Source organism: Panthera pardus, unplaced genomic scaffold (genome assembly GCF_024362965.1).
Source record: "Panthera pardus isolate Hobbes unplaced genomic scaffold, ASM2436296v1 HiC_scaffold_17, whole genome shotgun sequence".
Lineage (NCBI taxonomy): Eukaryota > Metazoa > Chordata > Mammalia > Carnivora > Felidae > Panthera > Panthera pardus.
Genome location: NW_026526732.1, coordinates 56,601,324 through 56,616,694, shown reverse-complemented (window position 1 = coordinate 56,616,694; position 15,371 = coordinate 56,601,324). Strand labels below are relative to the sequence as shown.

General features: G+C 42.2%; 1 protein-coding gene across 1 annotated transcript in view; it reads right to left on the bottom strand.

The window, feature by feature from the left end:
* The window catches only part of PREP (prolyl endopeptidase), a 119,727-nt gene that overhangs the window by 86,619 nt on the left and 17,737 nt on the right, over positions 1-15,371 (bottom strand). Inside the window, exons 3-5 of the mRNA XM_019442989.2 lie at positions 8,496-8,629; positions 7,199-7,329; positions 4,485-4,694 (exon numbers count right to left, since the gene is read on the bottom strand). Of these exons, the coding sequence (XP_019298534.1) occupies positions 4,485-4,694; positions 7,199-7,329; positions 8,496-8,629 (475 nt within the window). The remainder of the gene's footprint in view (positions 1-4,484; positions 4,695-7,198; positions 7,330-8,495; positions 8,630-15,371) is intronic.

Sequence of the window (15,371 nt, the reverse complement as noted above, 5' to 3'; positions counted from 1 at the left end):
AGGGTGCCTGGGTGGCTCAGTTGGTTAAGCATCTGACTCTCAGTTTTGGCTCAGGTCACGATCTCAGGTTTCGTGAGTTCAGGTCCCCATCGGGCTCTGGGCTGGCAGTGCGAGCCTGCTTGGGCTTCTCTCTCTCCCTCAGTCTCCCTTCTCTGCTCACGCTGTCTCTGTCTCTCTCAAAATAAATAAATAAACTTAAAAAAAAAGAAAAGTTCCCATCACAAGAAACAGAATTTTATAATTATGTATGGTGATGTGAGACATGTTAACTAGATTTAAATGATCATCATTTCATAATATATACAAATATTGAATCATTAGGTTGTATACATAAAATATGTCAATTATACCTCAACAAAAAAATTTTTTTAAACACATTGCCATTTACATTAATACCCCCTAAAATAAAATGCTTAAGTACAAATCTAACAAAATATGTATTAAGACTTATATGAGAAACACTACAAAACTGATAAAAGAAATCAAAAAAGAACTAAATAAAGGGAGAGATGATCCATGTTTATGGACAGGAATACTGTCATGTCAATTCTTCCTCACTTGACCTACAGATTCAATTTAATTCCAATAAAAGTCCCAGCAAGTTATTTTGTGGATATCGATGAGTTGGTCCTTAAGTTCATGCGGAGAGGCAAAAAACCCAGAACGGCCAACACAATATTGAAGGCAAAGAACAAAGTTGGAGGCTGACACTACCTGACTTCAAGATTTACTGTAAATAATCGAAACAGTGTGGTACTGGCAAAAGGACAGATAAATCAATGGAACAGAGTAAAGAGCCCAGAAACAGACCTACATAAATACAGTCAACTGATCTTTGACAAAGGAGCCAAAGTAACACAATGGAGCAAAGATGGCCTTCTCTTTTTTTTTTTTTTTTATTAAAAAAAATTTTTTTTTTAATGTTTATTTTTGAGACAGAGAGAGACAGAGCATGAATGGGGGAGGGTCAGAGAGAGAGAGGGAGACACAGAATCTGAAACAGGCTCCAGGCTCTGAGCTGTCAGCACAGAGCCCAACGCGGGGCTCGAACCCACGGACTGCGAGATCATGACCTGAGCTGAAGTCGGCTGCCTAACCGACTGAGCCACCCAGGCGCCCCAAAGATGGCCTCCTCAACATATGGTGCTGGAACAACTAGACATCTATGTGGAAAAAATGAATCCAGACACAGACCTCACACCCTTCACAAGAGAGAATTCAAGTTGGATCACAAATCTAAACATAAATGCAGAACTATAAAACCCCTAAAAGATAACATGGAAGAAAATCTAGACGACCTCTGGTTTGGGAAGGACTTTTTTAGATACTATGCCAAAGGTACCATCCATGAAAGAAAGAACCAATAAGCTGGATTTCATTAAAATAAAAAATTTCTACTCTGTAAAAGACGCTGTCAAGAGAGTAAGACATGTCACAGATGGGAGAAAATATCTGTGAAACACACATCTCGTAAAAGGACCATTACCCAAAATTTACACAGAACTCTTGAAACTCAAAAATAAGAAAAGAAACAATCCTATCAAAAAATGGGCCAAAGATCTTAACACAAACCTCACTAAAGAAGATATGCGAGGGCGCCTGGGTGGCTCAGTCAGTTAAGAATCCAACTTTGGCTCAGGACACAATCTAACAGTTTGTGGGTTTGAGCCCCACGTCGGGCTCTGTGCTGACAGCTCAGAGCCTGGAACCTGCTTTGGATTCTGTGTCTCCCTCTCTCTCTTCCCCTTCCCCGCTTGCACATGGTCTCTCTCCCTCTCTCAAAAATAAACATTAAAAAAATTTAAAAAAAAAGAAGGTATGCAGATAGCAAAGAAGCATATCAAAAGATGGTCCACATCATAGGTCACCAAGGAAATGCAAATTCACACAATAATATACAACTATACTCCACATGCCCCCACCCAGAACAGACAAAATCCGTAACAACAGCAACACCAAATGCTGGTGAGGATGCGGAAAAACAGGAACTCTGATTCATTGCTGGGGGAATGCAAACTAGTGCAGCCACTTTGGAGACAGTTTCACAGTTTCTTACAAAACTAAACATATTCTTCCAATACAATCCAGCAATCACTCTTTGGTATTTACTCAAAGTATTTGAAAATTTATGTCCACACAAAACCTTCACACAGATGTTTATAGCAGCTTTATTCCAAACTTGGAAGGTACCAAGATACCCTTCAATAGGTGAATGGATAAATAAACTGTGCTACATTCAGACAGTGGAATACTATCCAGTGCTAAAAAGAAATTAATTATCAAGCTATGAAAAGACATGGAAGCAACTTAAATGCATATTACCAAGTGAAAGAAGCCAATCTAAAAAGGCTACATAGTGTACGATTCCAACTATGTGACATTCTGGACAAGGCAAAGCTATGGAGACAGTAGAAAGATTAGTGGTTGGGGCGCCTGGGTGGCTCACTCTCTGGGTGTCTGGCTCTTGATTTTGGCTCAGTCATGGTCTCATGGTCATGGGGTCGAGCCTGGCCTCGGACTTTGTGCTGACAGCGCAGAGCCTGTTTGGGATTCTCTCTCTCTTCCTCTCTCTCTGCCCCTTCTCCGCTTGCTCACTTGCTCTCTCTCTCTCCCTCTCTCAAAATAAATACATAAACATTAAAAAAAGAAAGAAAGATGAGTGGTTGCCAGAGGCTAGTGGAGAGGGAGGTGAATAGGTGGAATACAGCATTATGAGGCCGGTAAAACTGACACTACAATGGTAGATAGATATCAAGTAGCATGCATATGATTAATCAATCACATTTTACATTTGTCTAAACCTACGGAATATACAACATGAAGAGTGAGCTGTAATGTAAACCCTGGACTCTGGGAGAGTATGATGTGTCAATGGAGGCGCATCAATCTTACCTCGTCTGGAGAGGGATGTTGATAATAGGGGAGGCTCTGCATGTGGGGACAGGGGAGGTACGGGAAATCTCTGCACTTCCTCCTCAGTTCTGCTGCGAACCTAAAAATGCTCTAGAAGGTAAAGACTTTTTTTTTTCTTTTTAAGTTTTGGTTGGGCATCACTCTGGAAGTAATTCACACATATCTGCTGGCTTTGGAGGCTGTTGTGAGACTGAACTATTCTTTTTTTCATTCTGAAAAGGCACCAAGCTTTCAGGACAATGAAAAAGGTAATACCATAATATAAAAGAAAGTTGTACAGAACTTGGTGACTTTCCATAGCTTTCCCAGGAAGCACATGGTCAGAATTGTTTAGCCTCATTGTAAGTCCCTCCATCACACAACCTGAGTGGCCGTTGAGGTCCTCGTGACAAGAGGGCAGCAAATTACAGCTGGCAAAAGATGGTACCTTTCTGAAATCAATCACAATAACTAATCTTCCCTATTTTTGCCACTGAAAGCTGAGCCTAAATAATAATTTTCATGTTTTTCACAAATAACATTGTTCTCTAACACGAAATGGCCAGTGAAATAGTTTTTTGGTCTCCCCTGTAAAGACCAACCAAGACAACAGGAAAACACTACATGCCAGAGATGGTAAAGCATGAAGAAGGTGGTGTTAAAAGCTTATATCAGCAAGGTTCAAGGTACCTGGCCCTTTCTATCTGGGAAGATGAAGAGTAAAGGGGGAAAGAAAAGAGACTACTTGAGCACAATAGGATCTTTGTGCAAGTGAAAAGAAGAACAAAGGTATGTCCTGCAAGTTAACAAGGAGGAAAATGTCAGGATACATCAACCAGGTGACCCATAACTTCTGATCAGAGGAAGAGATACGATCACCACAGTAGGAAAATTTCATAATCACTCAACGTCATTAAGTAAATTGGTTTTGTAGAAAACAAAAAAGATCCATCTTCTCCATGCCTCCTTGGGAGATGTAACACATCTGTAAAGGACTGATTACAATAATGGCTCCGTTTGTCATGGGTCCTTATATCTGTTTCTCCACCCCTTGAACAGGGGCTGCTGGCCCCATGACTTGCTTTGGCCAACAGAATGCAGCAACACGAGGCAGTGCCAGTAGCAAGCCTAGGCATCAAAGAGGCTTGTGCCTTTTGGCTCTCCCTCTTGGAATCCTGCTGAGCTGCCATGCAAACCAAGTGGCTAGCCTGCTGGAGGATGAGAGACCACATAGATCAGAACCCAGGCCCGGACACGGGAAACAGCCAAGCTGAGATCAGCCAACTGATCCACAGCAGAACATGGAAACATGACAGAACTCAGCTAATCCAGCAGAACTGCCTGGCCAACTCACAGGGTCACAAGCAAAACAAACAAACAAACAAACAAACAAACAAACAAAAAAACCCAAACATGGTTATTATTCTGAGCCAATAAGTTTTGGGGCAGTCTGTTACACAACTGATACAACATCCTTTGAGGAAACTGGGTTCTACACTAAACAACTTCCATGTAGGGTTTAGCTTTTAAAGTCTTATGAAGTCACACTTCTATTTCACGAAAAAGGTGCTTCACCTGATACCTTAACTTACCATCACTTTTTCCATCCTGTTGGGGATATGAGTTGTAGAACATCCCCTTCCCATCATGGGTCCATGCCATACAGCTGAACTTGACTCTCTCAAGCACATCTGGAAGCTCTTTGGCACCATCAACTTTCATGAACTTGATCGTCACCCAGTCTGAGCCGCTGGCACTCAGACCATAGGCAAAATATTCACCATCTTCACTGAATGCATAGCCTATGGGACACAGGATAAATCCTCAGTGAACTTGGGGACACAACCCCTAGCCCTGCCCACTGCCCTCCGTGCTGTCTGACAACGTTCTCTGCCAGATGTGCAACAGAAGGAGCAGGAAACTTGCAGTGAGGAACCCAGAGGGCTGAGCCCAGGCCTTACAGGAATTCACCTCACGAGCTTGGACAAGTGTCCGAACCTCTCTGGGTCTTAGTTTTTTTAACCTGTAAAATGACATATTGGATTATATGACCACTAAGATACTTTCATTGTTTGTATTTCTATAATTCAATAAGCAGTTCAGTTAAAAGCAGAGCTCATCTGAGACTTTCAACATATTTTATTTATACTCTAAAGAGGAAGGGGAAAAAGAATAAGGAAACTACTTTTAGAGTATCGACTGGATTATGACACGTAGCATGTAACAGAACTAAACGGAAGCCATTAAGTAATTTTTGGAATGGATTCCAAACTATTTGAAATCACTCTTTACAACCTCATTTTCTAAGCATTGCTGGCACTCAAGGATTAACGTCCACACCATCTGACCAGCACAAGCCCAGGTAAATAAAGCCCAAGGGTTGCAGTGAAGGCTCACACAGTGCATATTCCAAAAGTGACCGTGAAAAAGAAAGAAAAGCAACACCATTTATGAACTGTTATGCACGTCCAATTCTTTAAGTCCATGACAGAATGTTCTAATCACTACAGAATATGTGTTGAGAAATTTTATATGTTTATATCAGCTTTTATAAATATAAAGTAGGTATAGAGAGCATTTGTTACCAGATACTGACACTAGAGATTTCCTCTTACAATGTTTGCTAAACTTTAGTAGGGGTTGAAAATTATCCTCAGAAACTCAACTATTTTCAGAACTGCCCTACTATGTGACATGGAATTTCTATTAGTGGTAAATAAGTTTAAAATTTCACAAAATCTCCTTATTAATCATTTATGATTCTTATGAAGTATGCAAGCTCATCTCTATATAAATACAGAGAAGAGTCTAGAAGGTGATGGAGAGAAAATACTTCTCACTCTATATAAATTATTTCTATATAACGAAATTTTTTGGGAAAAATTTAAATAATTGATTTGAAATGTATAAAAAAATCACATGCTATCAAAACACTCAGTATGTTTACCCACACTGTAACCTCCCTATAATATCATTTTCAGAAAACTTGAAGACTGAGGCCAGGTCCCATGTCTAATTTCCCTTTTCATCTATCAGGACCTGTATATGGCAGGCATTCCATTAAAATGTTACTGGAAAGAATTTTCAGAGACTCTCCTATAATGAAGTTCTTCTGGATGAGTTACAAGACAGACTTTAGTTAAAATTAAATGATATCCTACACAGGATATGTTCTTACATACCAAACCAGTGTATTAACTTCATTTACAAGTGCAAGCTCAAATTCACGGGAGGATATTTTTGGTTAGCTGGCTGGCATCTTAGTTTCAATACTGATTACTTTCAACACGAGTTAGGTAAAGGACCATCATTTACATACACAGCTATTTAGGAAGAAGAGGGGAAGACCCATGAAGTGGCTGAGTGGCTCCACAGAAGGGTCTTCCCAAAGCGCTGCTACAACAGGGCCTTTTGATTCCCACCTAATCGATTACAGGACGACCGTGTTCCAATTGCTCAATTCCGCAGGCTGAACCCCCACCTGTGCTTTCTCTACAAAACAGAGGATGCTACAGCCAGGGAACTGCAGGGAACAGTCAGGGAAATGCTGAGCCAACTTCATTAAAATCTAGGATACCAACGAGAGATGATTCCCAGAGTATACAACTATTAAAGCATAGAACCAGAGAAGAACCAACTTCCTTCCTTAGAACCAGTGCTCATGGCACAAACCAACAGTAATGGTTATGGACTGTGGTGGTTATCTTGGGGTGGAGTTATTGAGGAGACATGTGGTCACTACAGGCCAATCTTAATGATTTGGGTTTTAAACTTGCATCTTCAGGCAACAGGGTATCAACCGGTCTAATTTCTACAAGACTGTGTTTTGTTTTTTTTTTTTTACTTTTAATTCTAAAATACTGACAGCTAAAGTTTAAAACTCTGATCACTTCCTCCCCACCAAGGAAAGAGATCTTGTAAATATTCTTTCCTATTTTATATTTATAGTCGGAACATTCTTCGTAGAGCTTAAATTACTTACAGAAGATTTTTTTTCTAAACACAGATAGGTCTCAGGGATGTTAGAAGCAATGATGTTGGTACTTAAATATCTCAGAAGCCCTGGAAGCTAATTTGGGTCCAGTGTGAATTATTCTCCAGTTCTGCTTCATGCCACCAAAACACATGGCTACTCATGTATTCCAAAGATACTGTGCAAAAATTAGCTTTCCTGATACTGCATGTGCATCTGTTGCACAATATGGTCCATCCCGTCTGGTATTTCAGAGGTGAGGGGACTGCAGCAACGTCAGAGCCGTGAGTGAGGGCCCTGGGACTCCTGTGGGCTTGGCTGTGTAGCACTCACCTCGGAGAGCCACCGTGCCATCGTCAGAGAGTATGTTGGGGTCGAGGAACACTCTGGCTTCACCTTCTAAGGAATCCTGTATGTATAATACTCGCTGGTTCTGCAAACCTGTATTGTAAAAATAGAAATACCTGGGGGACAGAGATGGTCTTTATTTAGCGGTAGAGTTTTCCACTTGTGGGGTACAATCAAATACACACAAGCAAAAAGAAAAACCACACACAAGGGTTCAATTCCAAATGGGCTATGCCAGGGACATACGTGGGGACTAGGATGGAAGGTCCCACCACCTCCCTGTGCCTAGAGTTAGTTATCTGAATTGTTTTGAGTACTCAAATAATTTATCGTAATTCTGCATATTAACTAAATGGGAACAAATAAAGCCTGCTTCATTTGCTAAAATGAAAACTGATAATCAAAGAAAGCAGTAATTTTTTTTCTTTTCAATGGAAAAGAACACAGGTATTCTAAAATGAAATGCTGGATCCTGCCCTCGGCAAGCCGCTAGGGCAGGGGTGGACAAACCCTTTCTGTACTGGGCAAAACTGCAAATGTTTTAGGCTTTGTGTGCCATAGAGTCTCTGCTGCTGCTACTCAATTCTGTAGTTGTACAAAAGCAGCTATGGATAATATGTAAATGAATGGACAGGTCTGTGTGCCATTTCAATTTTATTTACAAAACAAGCGGCGGGCGGGGGGGGGGCAGGCATGTAGACGGTACTTTGCTGATATGTGTGTGTGCGTGTGTGTGTGTGTGTGTGTGAAGGCGGCGGAGGGGGGTCTAAGAAATTCTCAATAAATTTATGATGATGGTTCCAGAGACTTAAAAAAAAGAACAAGAGAATATGTCTAAGTAGGTGTGAAAGGGAGAGGAACAAGAGAGGTGAATTAGTAATAGGTGCCGCCTCCTGGCCATTTCCATTCCTGGGTGAAAGACACCCATACAATAAAATCCTTTCTAGCAGTATAAGCCAAAGGGAATCTTAGAGGCAAACAAATCTCCACTGCTGTCTGCAAATCATCCTATCTCACCAATTACTAGCCATAAGACAACAATAACTTCCTATAATCTAGAATTTTTCCCTAGGAAGTATCTCTACCAAATTTCTTAATTATAATTTTAAGAATATGGACAACAGACCAAAAGTTTTTATTCCAATACTCAAGCACAGAAATGATTTGACTTGAGAGTGAATTAATTCCATCAATGGCAAGTTATTTAGAATTTGTATTTCAAGATTTAAAGAAAGCATTCAATTAGACAAGTAAAAAGAAAAATAAAAGCAACCTCACATACCGTTTTCCTTTCTTGAAGTGGCAACTATACTTGGGATAATCATACAGTTCAGTCATTCTCTCTTTGTATAAACCTCTGATAGGACATTGTTCAAGAAATGGAACAGTAATCTTGTTCTGGGCCTCAACAAAAGCCTATAGAGAAAATTTAAATGGAAAAAGCAAGTCAGACATAAAATTTTCCATATGGAATTTTATCCACTGATATATATCCATGAAAGCATATTTTTCCCTCAATAAATGATAACTAGTCCTTTCATGGCACTAACTACATACTGTTAACTCATTTAGAACTCACAATTATCTTATGGAGAAGGCTCTGTTATCAGCCCAACTTTACAGAGGAGAAAACTGAGTCTCAGAGTAGATGAAAAGCTGCCTAACATCAGACAGCCAGGTAGGGGCAGAGTTTACTCTTGAATCTGTTCCCTTAACACAGTCTGCTGTACTAAGATCATGCAGTCATTTGACTACGTTCACACCCTGCCAAGGTGCCAGCCTTCCTAGTCAGTAGTCTGAGATCCCACAAACCATCAGAATTAAAGAAACATATACAAAGGTGCTATTTTACCAGTTTTGCTTTTGCCTATGCTGTCTTCCTAAGGCCTCCTACCTTGTCAACTTCAGAGAACCTTGTTAAAATTTGAAACTGAAGAATATTCTTTAAAAATTGGAGAATGGGTGGCATTAGATAAGAATATCAACAAAAACAGTTTGTAAGAAGGGCAAGAAATGGTCTGCAGGAAGTCAGGGGACCCTGGCAGCAAAGGCAGGGCAAGGGACAGGTTTCATAACAGATCAACTATACCCAAGCCTACCCTGTTTGTAAGTAAGCAATTAGAAAGTTCTTCATACTATGAAAACTCAGACTCAGAATATTCACCTCTGGCTATTAGTAAGAAATGAAACAAGAATAAAATATATTAGCTCTAAATTCAGTTGAAGGTTCAATCTGATGTTTACAAACAGGTAAGTTCTCAGAGGAAAACTTCAGGAAATTAAGAACATAATATATTTTGAATGACAGATGAAAATGTGCTATCATTGGCCTCTACTTTTGGATGGATCATCAAGGTCCAAGGGCCCACCCTAACTCAAAATGGTCTTCAAATGGGATCTCCTACAATAACCACCAACTGTGCTCTGGAAAACCATGATTCTGTGTTGAAAGAAAGCTGTTCTAAAATTCACTGATATTTATAATGTGCTTGAGAATATGAGAGAAAGAGTAGAAAGTAGGACTAAAATAATGAACAACCCTTTTTGCAAGATGATCCATTCAAGAAAAAAAAAACTGTTATGGGGGTACCTGGGTGGCTCAGTCCGTTGAGTATCTGACTTGGCTCAGGTCATGATCTTGAAGTTCGTGAATTCAAGCCCCACCCTGGGCTCTCGGCTGTCAGCACAGAGCCTGCTCTGGATCTTCTGTCTCCCCCTCTCTGTCCCTCCCCTGCTCGCCCTCTCTCTCTCTCTCTCAAAAGTAAATAAACATTAAAAAAAAAAAAACCACAAAACCTGTTATGGGTCACATTTCTTATTTCATTCAAACAGAAAATAAAATGTATTGAGTCCCAAAGAAATATAATGCCAAATGCTTATTGCCAAGGAACTGGCAATTCACCCTGGCCTGCCTTCCTACGGCACTTAAGCTAACGATAGTTTCTATACTTTTAAAGAGTCGGAAAACAAAAACAACCCAACAGAGGCCTATATGGCTCTCAACATCTGAAACATTTAATACATAGTCCTTTATAGAAGAAGTTTGCTGATTCCACTGCGCCTCATTAAAAAGAGTGTCAAAGAGGAAACGGGCTTTTATTTTGGTTACAATGTCAGTGTACAGCCGCAAAGCCACTCAGGGGCAGCACTGTGGAGATCACAAAGTGTGTGCAACAGCATTACTGATTTAATGATGGAAGGAAACGCCTTGTCTACTTTACAGACACGGAAACTGAGGCATGCAGTATTGAAGTCACCCGGTCAAGGTGAACAGTGAGTTAGCAAGAGCACTCAAGCAGAATTACAGTTGACCCTTGAGCTACATGGGCTTGAGCCAGGCAGGTCCACTTATCTGTGGATTTTTTACAGTACTATAAATGTATTTTCTCTTCCTTATGACTTTCTCTGTAACATTTTCTTTCCTCTAGCTCACGATAGTATAAGAATACAGTACATAATACAAAAAACACACAAAATACATGTTAATTGACTGTTTATGTTATCAGTAAGGCTTCCAGTCGACAGTGGGCTATCGGTAAAGTTTGGGGGAGTCAAAAGTTATAAGGGAATTTTCGACCTCACGAGGGGTTGGCACCTCTATCTCCTACATTGTTCAAGGGCCACCTGTACTCTATTCCAGTCACAGTAGGAGAGGCTGAGGCCGGCTCCATGCCTGATTCCGGATGTGGGATGAGTAAGAGCAGACGCCCGGGGGGAGAAAGGAAGCCAGGCCTCCTATGATTTTCCCCCCGCCTGTGGGGCTGGACAGGCACGTCAGGGTCCTGGAGCATCAGAAAGGACTTAAGAAAAACCTCATGTGCATCAGCACTGATCTTGGCCTTGTGGATGGAGAGGTGACAAGTCCAGGACAAGCTCCCTGCCTTCGTGGCGCTAACACTGTACTGGGGGAGACAAAACACAAGCCAGAGGGTTACAGAGAATGGTTAGTCTGAAGGCCACACGCAGGGTAATCATGAGCATCTGCAACCTGTGCTGGTCCTGAACTGTATGCCACCTGCCAGGGATGAGGCCAGGACAGAGCCTGAGAGGGAGTGCTGTGAGCAATGTGACATCGCTGTGACATCTCTGCTATGTTTTACAAAAATATCAATCCATACCGGTTTGGAAATTTAAAAACCAGTCCTGCACCACAGAGCCTGGGAAGCACTGGGAAGGAGGAGGGAGGGTGGCCAGGGAGGCCCATCTGAGGCGGTTCTGAATCAAGGTAGGCTAGGCGACAGGGAGCAGCCATGCAAAGACGGGAGAAGTGCTCCAGGCCAAGGAATGGCAAGTGTGGGACCCTGGGAGATGGGGAGCTCCCAGGTGTGAAGGAGAGCAGGGAGGGCAGTGAGGCTGGGAATGAGTGACAGGGAGCGAAGACCCAGGTGGGAGCTGATCGTGCGGCACCTCATCACGCGGCACCTGGTGGCAGTTAGGAAGTTTGAATCTTTATTCTAGGGGCAAGCAAGCTATGACTGGGAAAGGAGGTAGTTACAAAATCTGGCTTATCTTTTGAAACATCTACCCTTGCTTTGGATGAAGAATAAACTAGGGAAGCAAAATTGGGAGTCAGAAAGGTGGGCCAGTGGTCCAGGGAGAGCTGAGGCCAAGTGAAATGGCTGGTCTCCAGAAGAAGCGGGAACGACCACTGTGACAGGGTGCAGAGAAAAATGGGCACCGTGTACACTCGTGTGTGGATTCGATGGCTATTTCCCAGAAGGGCCTCATCAGACTGCTCTAGCTCCTCGGGTCTCCCACCCTGGGATCCCAGTGTGCTGAGGCTCTTGGCTGGCCCCTCTTCTTCCACTGAAGGGGCCTCTGAGGAGGGCACTGTGCGGGCTCTGTGTCCCTCACCCTTCTGGTTTGTGTTTGTCTGAGGCTGATCGAGGCCCTATTCAGGCTCTAGTAGGACCAAGGTGGGCCCAAGACACACAGGTGTTCAGTTCCTTTGCTTTGGAAAGGTGGAACCGTCTTCTTCAACTGCTCCTCTATCTTGCATCACTTCTTTTAGACGTCTCGTGGTACAGACACAACTGCGGCAACCAAATCCATCTCACACTGAAGCAGACACTTTGGCTTTTCTCATTTCAAATGTTCATAAGACTGTTATGCCAGGCATAATGCTACTAAATAATGATACAATTCTAGGGCTATTACGACCAATTTTGTCACCCCACCCATCCACCGATGATAGTCAACCAATTACTCTAAATAGAGCAGTTTTTAAAGACTATGTCCTTCCAAATCAAAGACCTACACGTAAAACCAAACAGGTCAAATGCCTCAAAGTCTCAAATTCTTTATAACTTGGGCAAATCCTTCTCATGCTCAAGACAGCAAATGTTCTATAAAGGGGCTTTGTGAAATTTAGGGTTCTACAGACTGTCAATATGATTTCTGGTATTTTAATCAGGAAACACCTTCTTGGTCACTTACGGATTTAACAGTTTGGCTTCTTGGTCTAGAAATTAGAACAAATTGGGGGAAAGGGAGAAAAGGGGCAAGAAGAGAAGAACAAAACTGGAGGACATCCATGATGATAAAGGAGCAGGGTGAGGAGAATTAGAATTCTCTTCGTTCCTCAAGAAGCTTCGGCGTCCACAGTCGATTACAGAGTGTTGTCCAAGTGACTGGAATCTGAAAGCCCATTAATGACACCTGCAGCTGAGCCTCTGAAGACGATCAACAGTTTGGATTTTATAGCAATGAATGGATGTGAACACACTGAATAGCTGCCCGGGACTAAGAAACTTGGCTTATACCTCCCACTTCCCTTGAAGATTAGAAAGCTCCACAGCAAGGCAATGTTTCAGTTATGCACACGGAGTAAATTCTAGAGATGTGCTGCATGGCACTGCGCCTGTAGTTAACAATACTGTACTGTGCACACAAAACTCTGGTAGGAGCTCATCTTTTTTTTTTTTTTTTAAGTTGATTTATTTTTGACAGAGAGAGAGAGACAGAGACAGAGCATGAGTGGAGGAGGGGTAGAAAGAGGGGGAGACACAGATTCTGAAGCAGGCTCTAGGCTCTGATCTGTCAGCACAGAGCCTGACACAGGGCTCAAAATCACAGACCATGAGACCATGACCTGAGCCAAAGTCAGATGCTCAACCGACTGAGCCACCCAGGCGCCCCTGGTAGGAGCTCATCTTAAAGTCTCACCACCATGAAAGAAAAGGAAAGAAGAGCTACCTGGCAAAGGGTCACTCAGGTTGGGAGCTGGAGATTCCTTTACCCTGTCTTCAGAAAGAATTTCTTCAAGTTGTCCTCACATGCACTGTATTTTAATCCACAAAATACCTCACATCCTTTAATAAGCATAACTCATACATATATGAGTAAAAATGAAGCATACAGTTACTCACTAACTAGCTGTATATATATAAAACACCACAATTAACATAAGATTAAACAGATGAATCAGGGATAAAGGGAAATGCTACAAGAGAATAAAGGAGAAATTATTTCCAGGATGAGGCAGGGGTGAGAGAGAGTGGGGCAGGCAGGTGTCAAGATGACCAAGAGGGAGTCTTAGGTAGGACATTAACTTGCACACGGCTATCAACCTCCACTCTTCCCAAATAAACAACAAAAACTAGGAATGGTGCTGTCCATCACCATCATTTGAGGAGTTTCTGCTGCAAATTATACACACAGACATATGCATGCGTGTATATGACCTGGTTAAAGCAACTTTCAGGGCCTTCTGAAGAAAACAGGTTGGTGTCAGAGGAAGGTCTGGCAGAACAACACGGTCCCAGCCACGAGGAGGCTGAGTGCTTCCTGGAGGCCAGAGGGAGATGCATATGTGGGTCCCCTCTCACTGCTGGGAGTATGGCAGAATTCAGATATGACTCTCCAAGTGCAGGGACACCCTTATAAAAAAGAAGGTAAGGGGCAGCAAAGCTCATCCATGAGGCTCCAGGACTCAGGGCCCGGAGATTTGGACAGTCACACAGCAAACTGAAGGCAGGTCATGCCAAACAGAAAATTAAACGCAGCTGCTTCAGGAAACAGGTCTAGAAATTGAGACTATAAAGGAATGGAAATAATATATTTTATAAAACTAATATGAGAAATATATACAAAGAGAGAGAAATGAGTATCCCATATTTTCCAGTACTCACTGAACATTTTTAAATAATTAGCAGTACCTCAGACAACAAAGGAAATCTTAAATTCCAAGAGAAAAAAGGGGATTCAGGTCACAGTAAAAGCACAATGCTACTTTCTTTTCCCGGCCCCACAAACCCATTACTTACTTATTCCCCAGGAGGAGAAAGAGTGAATTCAAGTGGTAAGAGCCCCAACTCCATGGGGCTTGTCTTTTAACATTAAAACCCCAGAGTGGGTGCACCTATTCTCTCTGGGACCGTCCGCCCTCAGGCAAGGAAGGCTCACACTGAGCTTCCAGCTGCATGTGATTAACAGTACAGGTGGGGCCTTCCAGAATCCCAGCCAGGTCTCTTTTCCACCTCCTATGCCCATCCCATATGGGCAAATCAGTTTGACCTTACAGTCAAGTCTTGTTCTCAAATGTAGTCACTACTAGGAAGTCCATTCAAAGCTGAAACTTGAACTCCATTTGGCTTGGTCCTTTGGGGCACATGCTACTAACCAGAAACCCGGCAAGGACAGACAGTAGTTCAAATCTAAACCTAATTAAAAACCTGATCATGAAGAAGTTAAATGCATACACATCCTCTCTTAAATAACTATTTTTTTTCAATAAGAGAATCCAAACAGCAACAATAATATTTAGAAAACAAGAAAAATAAGACTATTAAAGAGTTAAAATTCATGAGATGTGGCAAAACATTTGAAGGTGATTATCTGTATCTTGGTACCCTTGAGAAGTCCTACTGATAGAGTGGGGGAACAGTGTGTGACTTCTATTGGCCATTTGAGCACCCCAACCCTCGAACCAGGGACTGATCCAGGGCCAGGAAGAACACCCATACAGGATGAGGCTTGCACTGGGTCCAAGGGCTTGTTCTGTGACTTATGCACACAGTGCTGGTGTCTGGGTGTGCCTTGTCCTGAAGGACAGCAATCACACTGTGACGGTTGAGGTATGTCTGGCACAGGTGAGGTGCTCTGCATTCGAATAAACAAGCTGGGTCTGGAAAGTGACAGTTATGCTTTCAGGAAGTTT